Source organism: Pollicipes pollicipes, unplaced genomic scaffold (genome assembly GCF_011947565.3).
Source record: "Pollicipes pollicipes isolate AB1234 unplaced genomic scaffold, Ppol_2.1 Scaffold_4002;HRSCAF=4701_pilon_pilon_pilon, whole genome shotgun sequence".
Classification (NCBI taxonomy): Eukaryota; Metazoa; Arthropoda; class Thecostraca; order Pollicipedomorpha; family Pollicipedidae; genus Pollicipes; species Pollicipes pollicipes.
The window spans coordinates 31,979,327-31,991,428 of record NW_023596420.1 but is presented as its reverse complement, the minus strand read 5'-3'; the positions used below and the strand labels follow the sequence as shown (position 1 = coordinate 31,991,428).

At 45.7% G+C, this 12,102-nt stretch overlaps 1 protein-coding gene across 1 annotated transcript; it reads right to left on the bottom strand.

Moving 5' to 3' along the window:
• Positions 1–6,018: 6,018 nt before the first annotated feature.
• On the bottom strand, positions 6,019–7,867 carry LOC119094385 (putative cytochrome P450 6a13). Its single transcript, XM_037217446.1, has one exon. The coding sequence runs from the start codon at positions 7,865–7,867 to the stop codon at positions 6,332–6,334; it is 1,536 nt and encodes a 511-aa protein (XP_037073341.1). The 3' UTR covers positions 6,019–6,331.
• Between the last annotated feature and the right edge of the window lie 4,235 nt (positions 7,868–12,102).

The window sequence follows — 12,102 nt, the reverse complement described above, 5'->3', positions numbered from 1 at the left end:
GCCAGCTGTTTGAACGCTTCAGGCAGCCTGCATTTGAACTGGTGCGGCAAATTGAACGTTTGCTGGAGGACGCTGCAGCCGGGACGTCGTTAGTCATGCCTGACGCTATCCAAAACTTGCACGGTAAGGATGTACATGTAAGGACCTTGCACGACTGGGAGTCCAGCTTGAAATGCTGCCGGACCTGTGCGGTCAGGGGCAACGGACGACAAAGATAACGGACGTCGTGAAAGCAGTGCGGAAGGCGCTGGACGAGGGCGGGGAGGTAGTCAAAAAACTGATGAGCGAAGTCCACACGCTTTTGCGTTTATACCTCACCGTTCCCGTCACTACAACATCGCAGAGGACGTTCTCAGTTCCCCGTGGCACCAAAGCGTACCTGCGGTCCGCGATGTCCCAGGTCAGGCTGAACGCTGCGATGTTGTGTCAGGCTCGCAAGCAGCGCACTGACGGGGTAGATCCGGAGAGGGTAGCCGAAGAGTTTTGGGTAGCCAACGATCGTCGCCGGGCTTGCTTTGACACGTAGGCTGTGGGCGTGAGGTAGCAGCTGCGCGACTAGGCTGATGTTTGTCCAGACGAAATGAAGATGGCATTGAGCTGGTTTTGCAGCGAGATTGTCAAATTCCTCCTCGGTACAACGACGGGGAAGGCTACCCCTGACGCGAGGCATTCCAGGTCACATTCCGCGTCGGCGGACACTCGGCGCGAACTAGGCGATTATTTTAATGCACTTCAACTTTCATTCTACGGTAAGACATAGTTGATACATAAGATACATGGTTGGTTGATATTTTAGCGGCATGATTTAATCGAAACAATAGCAAAAGTGTTATATCTCCATTCACCTGGCCTTTCTCCGAGGAATATGTCTAATACTACTGCCTTATCAACGTGCATAATGTTCCTCGCTAATGCACCGAGCAACTTGCGTAATTTCATTCTGCAGAACGAAGGTCATTTGGTGTACTACAGAGACAATATAGAAATTAAAGTGCGAAATAAATATCTTGTAAAATGATGTAACTGAAAATGCGAAGGGAAGCAGGAACCGGGTACCCACAGATGTAACACACCGAACATATACCTAGACGCTCACCACTTAAATTATCGCAGCAGCACCAAAACCGCCACCATGTGACGCATGGAAGCACTAGTGTCAGCGACTGTTAGCGGCCACTGTCGCACGGGCACGCTGTCCGCTAAATCCACCAGGAGTTAAGCCAGTCTCATCTCTCGCTGCTGCAGTGATGACAGTAATTGCGTTCGCAACGGATGTAAACAAACCAGCAGCTTAGTCGATGAAACAACGGACCAGCTCAGGGTACAGTGGCATGAACAAGGCAAAACGTGAAATAGCTATATTGGTGACAGAACCCAGCGTGATTTTCACACTTCACTAACCTACAATCTCATGGCGTGGGAGAGGAGTTAAACATTGAGATCAAACTGTACTATCGCCTGAGAGATGTCACAGCACGTTCAGCGTATCTTGCGGCGTAGGGCCGCCTTGTGGTTACTGCTGAGTGTTTTGTAGGCAACGACAGGACGCCTCTGCATATTAAAGGGAATGTTCCACCTTTATATGGGGCTTTGAACTGAAGTAGCCATCTTGAAGACCTTTTGATGTAGTTCACGACCATGCTCTTTTAAGATCCAAAACCCTCTGATCCCGAGTTACACGCCCACAAAGTAGCAAACGGTTTATTGAGGGACTATTTCAAAGCCACCTCCGCAATGATGATGCCATAGAAACATCATATGATCGCCGCGATGTTACAGGCTGCTTTCCGTTGATGGTCAAAAACAGCATGGCCGCTGGTACATTCGCAAAAGCGTTGATGCGGCAAATATGATACAACCAGCGGAAGGTGATTGGCTGTTAGTAAGATTTCGCTGCTAAATGTGTGTCGCGAACAGTGAGCTAGAATCGTTTTTGAACTAGGGTGGGAGTGAAAAATGCAATCGCAAAAAGACCGTACTGGAGTGAAAAAATCAGTTCACAAGAATTGAAACTTACGGGTGAGTGAGAGATGCTCCAACAAATACATCCCAATCCAACAGACACGTATTGTCATAAACATGACAAAACTGACTTCTTTAACATCTTGGGTCATTCAAGTGGAACAGAACACCTAAAAGAACATCAATTTCTGAACAGTCCGATGATCATCAAAAACTTCGTACCACCAGTATTTTGACGCTTCACTTTGCACTTCCCTTCCACAGAATTTTTCAACACAAAACAGGGCAAAGTAGTTCAACAACAAAACCTTAACAGAAAATTCAGCGAGCGTAAATCTCTCAAACAAAAAAGCATTGGACTGCTGCACATCAACAACACCATGTCAAACACGACACACGATACCTCTGTCTTCCGTTGTGCTGTGGTCAGGAAATGCAAATATTATGTCCGTTTCTTACAAAATACCAATGATTATTTCCATGAAGGTCACTTAGCTAAACCTAACCTGAAGAAGCTTGACATTATCTCATCCCCTCTAGCCTGTTTGTATCACAGTAGCATTTGTGAGTCACCGATTCTTGCAAAAATTCTACTGTCACTTGCCATGCAATCAGGGAACTTAACCTAGCTTAGAGAAGTCCATATGTTGAGCACCCCCTCATCGCACCAACTTGTTGACAGCAGCACTTGCGATAAAACATAATAAAGCTTATTTTGGCTGGAATGAACTTGTGTTTTCAACTAACTCAACCTATGTTAGAATAGCCCACATGTTGAACACCATCTCAACTCACCTCACCTATCTGTTGACAGCAGTACTTATGATAAAACGTGATGTGCTTTCATTTTTTCATTTGTTGACGCCAGTCAGATTTGACAACACACAGATCGAAGCACCTCAAATCACTGAACAACTCATTCCGCTTCTGTCAAGAGCATTATTGGATATGCTCTACAAAACAATCTCTTATCATTTATCAACTTATTGGTGGTCACACCAGTTTTGCTGCTTACCTTTTGAGATGAAGCAAATTGCATCCATTTAGGTTTGTTTAGTAAGATTTAAGGACAAAGTTTGAGAAGTTGGCTACACATTTTCAATAAGATGGCCTGGCTATTGGCTAAATACTGATATCTACCTCTTATTATGGTTGCTACGTAGCTTATAGCATCTTTGTGTTAAAATTGAAATGCATATCTACAGGACACTCGTTTGTCAGTCAGCAAACTCGCGACTGTGGACGGCGTCTTGTTGAAGCAGACGTGAAGGAACATCAACAAATTTGAGGCAAATAGTCAACTTTAGCTTACTTTTAGCCTTGTTGCATAATTCATGCTTACATTGTACGACATACATTCATTAACAAAAATTTATGCGTACCTCCAGGCGTGCAACAACATTTTTAAGATAAGGATGCACGTGGTGGTCTTATTAAAAAGAAGCACAAACATTTTATACACCACAGTTATTGCAAACTATCCACACCGTTATTTTTACAGAGCATTTTCATGAATACATTTGAAAACAATTTGCTATTGGCTTCAATACCACGCAAGTCCCAGCAGCGTATTTATTCCAATATATATTACAACGTTTTTGACCTGTGGGCCTGGCAGCTGCTTACCTTACCTGCTTTCAACGCATGATTTGTTACCAGAGTTAGCCATTTTGTGTTTTAATCCGTCAGGTTTTGTCATAAGACAAATTAGGATGCCACAAGGCATGCAATGGGCTTATTTTGTTCTATATTTTTAATGATTTGCCCCAAATTTCTTGAAGTGGTCCCTCATGGGTGCTTTAACCAGATGTATTCCATAGCTGTCATGGTTTGCTGACTTGAAAATGACTATACTGTATATATGCACTATATTTTTAACACTGGGATACTCTAAGCTGCATAGCAATTATAAGATGAGGCAAATATCAGCATTTAGCAAATAGTCAAGCAAATCGAACAAAGCAAATCAAACAAACAAAGCAAGTCAAACAAAGCAAATAGTCAGACCACCCCATTTAAAATGTGAAGCCAACATCTCAAACTATGCCATTAAATATGACTAAACAAGCCAAACTAGATGCCTTTGCTGCAGCTGAAAAGGCAAGCAGCAAAACTGGCATGGTCATCTAAAAGTTATGCTACTTTTGGAGAAGAGCGATTGTTTTGCGGAGCATACCCATTTTTGCCCTTGACAGGGGTTAACCATGGCAATCAGAATAAGTTGTTCAAAGTGATTTAAAGTGTTTTCATCTGTGTGTTGTCAACTTTGTCTGATGCCAACAAGCATACACGAATGAACTTGATAAAAATGCAAGTTCAAACCACCCAAAAATGAGCTTTATCATGTTTTTATCATAAGTGCTGCTGTTAACAGATAGGTGGGTTGAGATGATGCTCAACGTATGGGCTTATCTAAGTTAGGTTAAGTTGGTTAAGTGCATGGCAAGTGACAATAGGAATTGTGCAAGAATCAATAGCTCCCAACTGCTGCTGTGATACAAACAGGCTAGACAGGATGAAGTGAAGTGAGGCCTCTAGGTTAGGCATAGTTAGGTTACTTTCATGGAAATAAGCATTGGTATTTTGGTACAGACAGTGACAAAATGTTTGTTTTCCCTGACCCCATCTTAACAGAAGCCAGAGGTATGTGTATTGTGTTTTATTTCGTAATGAGCTGATGTGTAGGAGTCCAAGGTTTTTTTTGTTTGAGTGCTTTATGCTTGTGGAATTTTCTGTTGTTATTTTGTTATTGAATTCATTTGCATTGTTTTGTGTCATTGTGAATTGAATTTTTCATTCCCGGACGGTCTTTTTGCGATGAAATTGTTTACTCCCACCCTAGTTCAAAAGCAATTCTAACTCACTGGGCTCTGGTCACATTACCACCATCGAACCCCCTTAAACTGAGTTCTAGGAGCTTCACATCAAAGGCGTTCTTGTCTATCGCGGTAAATAATGGTACGAAGCAGTGAAGAGAGTGGAGACAAAAAAAAACACGCAGTAAGTTCTAAATTACTCATCAAAACAAAACCGCACAGCCTAGATGAGTGTAGTTTTATAATATTAGCTGTTGGAGGCGAACTGAACAGAAGGAATTCCACTTGCCGCCAAATTACAACAAGCAGGTTTCTCCCTGGATTCAGCCCGCTCCCTGCTCAAAGTTCGAGTGGGGGACGGGTGAACCTCATGCGTGAGACATTTGCGTTAATGTTTGAGTATGTCTAATACGCACGAGACGTCACAACATTGGTGATGTCACTCAATGCAGATGAAGCGTATATGAACTCTGGTTGCCAAGACCTGACAACCATCCTTGAAACGTTCGAGAGCGGGCGCTCCCGTGGCTCGTGTGTAACAGCCTGTGATTGGATGCACACATCGACCTACACTGCTACTTTTGTGATTATCCGCGCCCTTCCCCGTCTGAATAGTTAGTCTGCTGTCCTGCGTTGCCGGATTATCACTGTCTGAGCTGGCGTTAGACGTGTTTCTCAAGCTTTCTTGCTACATTTTGATCAGAGAGCAATGATGCAGGAAATCACACCGAGTCGAGCAAGTTCATGCAAATGCCAATGAGCTGAAAACTACTTTCATAGTTGAAATTAGACTCACTAAGCCCCTGGTCTCGCCGGTAAAAACATCATAACAGAACACAGCGGTTAGGTTCCCGGACGCTGAGTGTAGCTTATGAGTTATGCTTCTGACCATCGGCGGGCAGGGTCCCGCTTCATCACTCGTCCGTTAGCCGCTGTCAGGACCCAGCTTCCCGCTGCCCAGCTCTTCCCAGTACCCAGCCAATTACGGGATGGTGCGGAGCCACTGGCGCTCGAGTTACACTCCTGAAGAGACGGTGCTCAGCTACCCTCAGGAACGCGGACAGCTCCACGGCCAAGGTGCAGTACTGTGATGTATCAGCATCGCAGATAATAAGACTCTCGAACCCTTATCAAGCTCTTAGTGTCACGCTGGGGCTTTGTTTACTGCCACTCAGTGTATGGCAGATTACAACTATGTGCGTTATCGCTATCATCCCGCCGATGCTGTTGAACCCACGGATGCCAGGCACACCCTTCATTATTATATTAATCTTCATCTTATATCAGCCAAAACACCATCTCCGTGAAAAATGTTCATCTTGTCATTTTTCTAAGGACCAATGACATCAAAGGGTCATTCCCAGACCAAGCTGTTTGCCTCCGAAGAGCGTTTGTGCCAAAGTTTTGTTCTGATCGTTCAGTAGCTTACCTAAAAGTCAAACACTTTGCAGAAATAAATTCCACGTGGCACCTCATTCCATACAGAGTTGAAAGTTGCACTTCAGTAAGTGGGTCATACTTTACAACTCGGCTCTCGACCAGACAGCGAGCGCCTACTGCATCTCACGGGGCACCGCGCGCAAGAAGCCCATGCCGTCCTTAGGGGTCAGCAGAAACGCATCCTCGCGGAGCGGCATGGGCGGCGGCGGCGTCCGCTTGCTCGGCTCCAGCCGGTTCTCCCGCAACACGGCAATCAGTGCCACCTTCGCCTCGAACAGCGCGAACCGCATGGCGATGCAGTTGCGCGGTCCGCTGCCGAAGGGCATGTAGGCGCAAGGGTGGCGCGTCTCCCTCTCCTCAGGCAGGAAGCGGTCTGGGTCGAAGCGCAGCGGGTCCGGATAGTTGTCCGGGTCGCGGTGGATGTTTATGATCGGCATTTGGACGATCGTGCCACGCGGGATATGCACGTTCGTGCCGGGCAATGTGTAATCTCGGCTACACTGGCGCTCCATGCGCATGACCGATGGATAGATCCGCAGCGTCTCGGACAGCACCCGGTCCAGATAGGTCATCTCTGCCACAGCGTCGTAGGTCAGCTGATCGTCGTGGCGCTGCAGGACGTCGTCGATCTCGCGGTGGGCGGCGTCCTGGACGTCCGGCGACGTCGCCAGGCAGTAGGCGGCGAACGCTAGCAGCGAGGCTGTCGTGTCGTAGCCAACGATGAAGAACAGCACCGACTGGCTGACGATGCTGCTGTCACTGAGGATGCGCTTGCCGTCCTTGTCCTTGGTCTCCAGGAGCAGTTGAAGGAAGTCTTTGCGCGAGTTGTCAGCCTCGCGCTGCTGTAAAGTGTCTTTGACGACCCGTTTGAAGAATGCGTTGACGCGTTGATTGGGGTCCGGCAGCAGGCGCACGGACCTCAAACCAAAGAGAAGGATGAGTACGAGCCGGAAGCTGGCATATCCGCGAGGAGCCTCGAAAAGCTCGTGCGCGTTCTTGGCGAATTCAGAGTTGGGGTCTTTGAACGAGTTGCAATTGACACCGAACGCGCAGGAAGCGATATTATCCATGGTAAACCGACCGAAGCAGTCCTTAAGTTCAATCTCACCATTCATCTTCATTTGGTCTTGCACGTATGTGTTGAGATTTGAGGCGTTCTCCAGGCACAGCTGAAGCATGATCTTGAGCTTGCTGGCCGAGAAAGTTGGTGACATCACGGACCTGGTGTCCTTCCACGTCTTGCCGTTCAGTACTAGCAACATTTCACTGAAATCTTCTGTGAGCACGAACTCGCGCCGGTCCGTAAAGTACTCAAAATCTTTTATTGTGATCCTCTGAATCAGGTCCAAATCTCCGACGTAAAGTACCGGCTCACTCAGCTCAAAGTAACCGCAAATATTCTTGCCACCTTGCTTGTGGTAAAGCCATTCCTCAAATTTGACAAAGGAGACCATAAACGGCCGTCCGAACTCCGTGCCCCAGGGAAACTTGGCGGTTGGGCCCGACACTCCTCTGGATCTCCAGAAGTCAAAATGCCTGGTGACGTAGAAGTAGACGCAGACGAATGAGACGGCCAGCACCGCTAGCGGCAGCGGCGAGAAGAGCCTGGAGAGCACTGACAACACCACCGAACTCACCCACCCGATCATGGCGGCGTGTCTGGAGCCGGTGCTCCTCTCACGCGCGGCACGGAAAGATTCCGGCCCGCCGCGGGCGTCCGCGGCTGCAGCCTTCGTATCGCCTCATCACCCAAATTGATACCAAGGACACAGCGCTTGCAGCCGGCCGACTGACGGGTAACGCCACGTTGCTGACGCAATGCTCGTGATGCAAACTACGCGCACAGCCATGGCGGCGCGCAGATTCTTATGCCCATACGCACACACCGCACACGCAAATACTCACGTCAACGGGTCGTCATTGGGTTTTACGACACACTCAGCTGCTGAGAGCACATGGCGCCGCCAGACTTTACCCTGGCAGGAAGGGCGCGCACCACATAATACGCCAACGCACGCAAACTTTTCGCATATAGATGTTCGCAGGCACGCATGAGTGCACACAATGCTCCCTAGTGCGCACCCCCCGCCTGCACAACCACATACTACACCTTCGGCATACCGAATTAGAAGAGTGGGATGACGTATATGCATTGAGGCAGATGAATGTAAATGACGGCTTAGCGGAATAAACAAGGAGCCACCTGGGATGTTCATGTTTTGTTGCGGGCGTTTCACTCTCCCACTGCCTTCAACGGGAGGCATATGCGGTTACCGTGCTCATGACTGAATGAGCACCACATTTGGTCTTGTTACTGGACCGGTGTGGGCCTCTTGACCGATGTTCACTTAATGAATAGCTGAAGTGGTTCCAAGGACAGTCTAGCGGCATGCCACTGCGCTCTCCGTCCACTCGTCGTCAACAGGGTGAAATCCATTCAATGCCTGTGAAAACACACCTTACCTTTGCTTTGGGGATGCGCATAATCACGCGCTAGTGTCAATATCAATGGACCCGTGCGACTGCAGGTACAAACAATCCATTCGTGTCGAGCATAGCCATATTATTCTGTCAATTAGGGTTCGCAATCTCCATGCAGTTTTCCACTATTCCTGTGAATTCATTCTTCGCCACGAATAGCGGCAAAACGTTGAGCTCAATGTATTCGTCAACGCGTGATCCTTTATCACGATTATGTCGTCCATTGTCCAAGCCACATGACATGACCGAATGAATTCGGTGCTGGAATACCATGAGTTTCCTGAGGAAAAACGCGGAAGTTGGCACGCCACTTACTGTTACCAACTACTATTTGATCGTAATGATTCCCATTAGAAATGTATCGAGCATGAATAAAATGGTACGTCTTTTCTCGCACAATATTTTAGCCTAGAGCAGACCAAACAATTTTTTTCCAGAGCCGCTAAGCGTTAGGTGAAACTGGGCCACATTCCTTCAAACAGTTCCGCGTTGCTGAAGACAACATGTATTCTACCGTTCCATCTTCCTCTGACTGCAGTTTGAAATATGGAGGAACGTATACGTATGCGTGAAATACGAGTGTGACAGTGCCAGGGAGTTAGAATCGCTTTGAAATAGGGTGGGAGTGAAAAATTCCACCGCAAAAAAACGTGCGGGAGTGAAAAACCAATTCACGAATGATGGAACTTTTGAGCTCGTGACTGATGCTTCAGCAAACAAATACACCTATTTCAAGCTAGCATGGACGTAGTATCATAAGCCTGACACAACTATTTTTAGCATTTTAGGCCAATAAATGAAACAGAATACATTAAAACATAGCAATTTCATGACAGTGTAACGAGCATAACAAATCATTCACACCAATAATTTGATGGTGCACTTTGCATTTCCCTTCCACAGCACTTTTAACACAACACAAAACAAAGGAATTCAATAACAAAATAACAACCGAAAATTCTACAAGCATTAAACACTCTAACCAAAAAGAAGCTTGGGCTCATACACATCAGCCCATCACCAAGTCATTAGACATACCTCTGGCTTCTGTTAATATGGAGGCAGGGAAGCAAACATTTTGTCACTGTTTCTAACCTAATGAAAAATTAGGTTAGTTTATATATATAAAATACATAACTAAAATATAAATAAAATAAATCAGGTTAATTCCACCGCAAACGAAACGTGCGGGAGTGAAAAACCAATTCACGAATGATGGAACTTATGAGCTCATGACTGATGCTTCAGCGAACAAAGACACCTATTTCAAGCTAGCATAGACGTAGTATCAGAAACCTGACAAAACTATTGTTAGCATCTTAGGCCATTAAATGAAACAGAATACATTAAAACATAGTAATTTCATGACAGTGTCATGAACACAACAAATCATTCACACCAATAATTTGGTAGTGCACATTCCACCTCCCTTCCACAGCACTTTTAACACAAAACAATACAAAGGAATTCAACACCAAAATAACAACCGAAAATTCAACAAGCATTAATCACTCTAACCAAAAAGAAGCTTGGACTCATACACATCAGCCCATCACCAAGTCATTAGACGTACCTCTGGCTTCTGTTAAGATGGAGGCAGAAAAGCAAACATTTTGTCAGTTTCTAACAAAATAAAAAATTATGTTAGTTTGTATATCAAATATATAACTGAAATGTATATACATATATACAATACATAGCTAATAATATAAATAGTTAGGTTACCTAACCTAGGTTAACCTAGGCTAGGTTAGGTTAGGTTAGGTTAGGTTAGGTTAGGTTTGGCTAGGTCAATTCAACAAGCATTAAACACTCTAACAAAAAAGAAGCTTGGACTCATACACGTCAGCCCATCACCAAGTCATTAGACGTACCTCTGGCTTCTGTTAAAATGGAGGCAGGGAAACAAACATTTTGTCACTGTTTCTAACAAAATCAAAAAATTGTGTTAGTTTATATCTAAAATATAAAGCTAAAATATAAATAAAATAAATAGTTAATAATATAAATGGTTAGTTAAGCCAGGTGAGGTGAGGTGAGGTGAGGTGAGGTGAGGTGAGGTGAGGTGAGGTGAGGTGAGGTGAGGTGAGGTGAGGTGAGGTGAGGTGAGGTGAGGTGAGGTTAGGTTAGGTTAGGTTAGGTTATGTTAGGTGAGGTGAGGTGAGGTGAGGTGGGGTGAGGTGAGGTGAGGTGAGGTGAGGTGAGGTGAGGTGAGGTGAGGTGGGGCTAGGTTAGGTTAGGTTAGGTTAGGGTAGGGTAGGGTAGGGTAGGGTAGGGTAGGGTAGGGTAGGGTAGGGTAGGGTATGGTAGGTTAGGTTAGGTTAGGTTAGGTTAGGTTAGGTTAGGTTAGGTTAGGTTAGGTTAGGTTAGGTTAGGTTAGGTTAGGCTATGGCAAGTCAAAATAAGACCATGGTTTCAGCGAAGGGAATTTCTGGGGAGTCGTTTAATCGGATTCAACAGCGGAGAGTTGGCCGAGGCCATGCATATCTGAGCTACCTTTTTAGGGAGCACAAACATTGAATGAGTAAGTTACCTTGACCTACGGTCAGGTGCGAAGGTCAGACCGAGGTCAAAATCAATCTGCTGCACTACTCGAGGGCTTGCTGTATGGGGTAGTTTCTGGTGTTCACTTCGAGTTAATTGATGACAGTAACCACATAAGAACCTTTGCATTGACACTCTACAGGCAACAGTAGGCCACTGACCTAAAATGACCCGTGTCAGCATCTTCTTTTTTCAAAATATACTGCCCAGCGTAATCTTTGTAAATTATTCAAATGCAAAACTCAAAGCAGTCTTGTATGATTTTGTTCACTATGATCTTCAAAAGGACAAGCAAGGTCGCTGACCTTAAATAAACATGCGACGATTGCTTAGAACAGTTATGTAGGTTCTAGGGTACCTCTTAGACTTTGACCTAAGAGACTCAACGTACAGGTTAATACATCGTGAAAATTTGGTGCCTAACTCTCTTAGTTCGTGAGACCTCAGGGGAACGTCGAATTGCCCCCTACCCAAGAGAAGGGTACCCAAACGACCATACGGGCGCGTGGTAAGGTGTTCTCATCGTGACGTGGATGCATGTACTTAAATTTCAAAACGCGCACACATCATGGTGCCTCGACAATGTTATTTCATAACACGAATATGTCTCACTAAAATAGAACAACTTGCGATCTAAAAAAGTAATTTAAATAAACAATTATTTCCCCGTATGCGAAGAGACATGACAAAAGGCGGCATGTTTATAACAGAAATGTTGCGTAGTGAGAGCACCACCGTATGGAGAGTTTTGATGATCTCATAACACTGCACACGTGTATGCGGTAAGCACCCGCTGCCCCTGAGATATCGTGGACCGCCATAGCGTGGGCCATTTCCAGGTCCAGACCTAAGGCCAATT

Coding starts and splice junctions, on each gene's coding strand:
- LOC119094385 (XM_037217446.1), bottom strand. CDS start 7,867: ATGATCGGGTGGGTGAGTTCGGTGGTGTTGTCAGTGCTCTCCAGGCTC.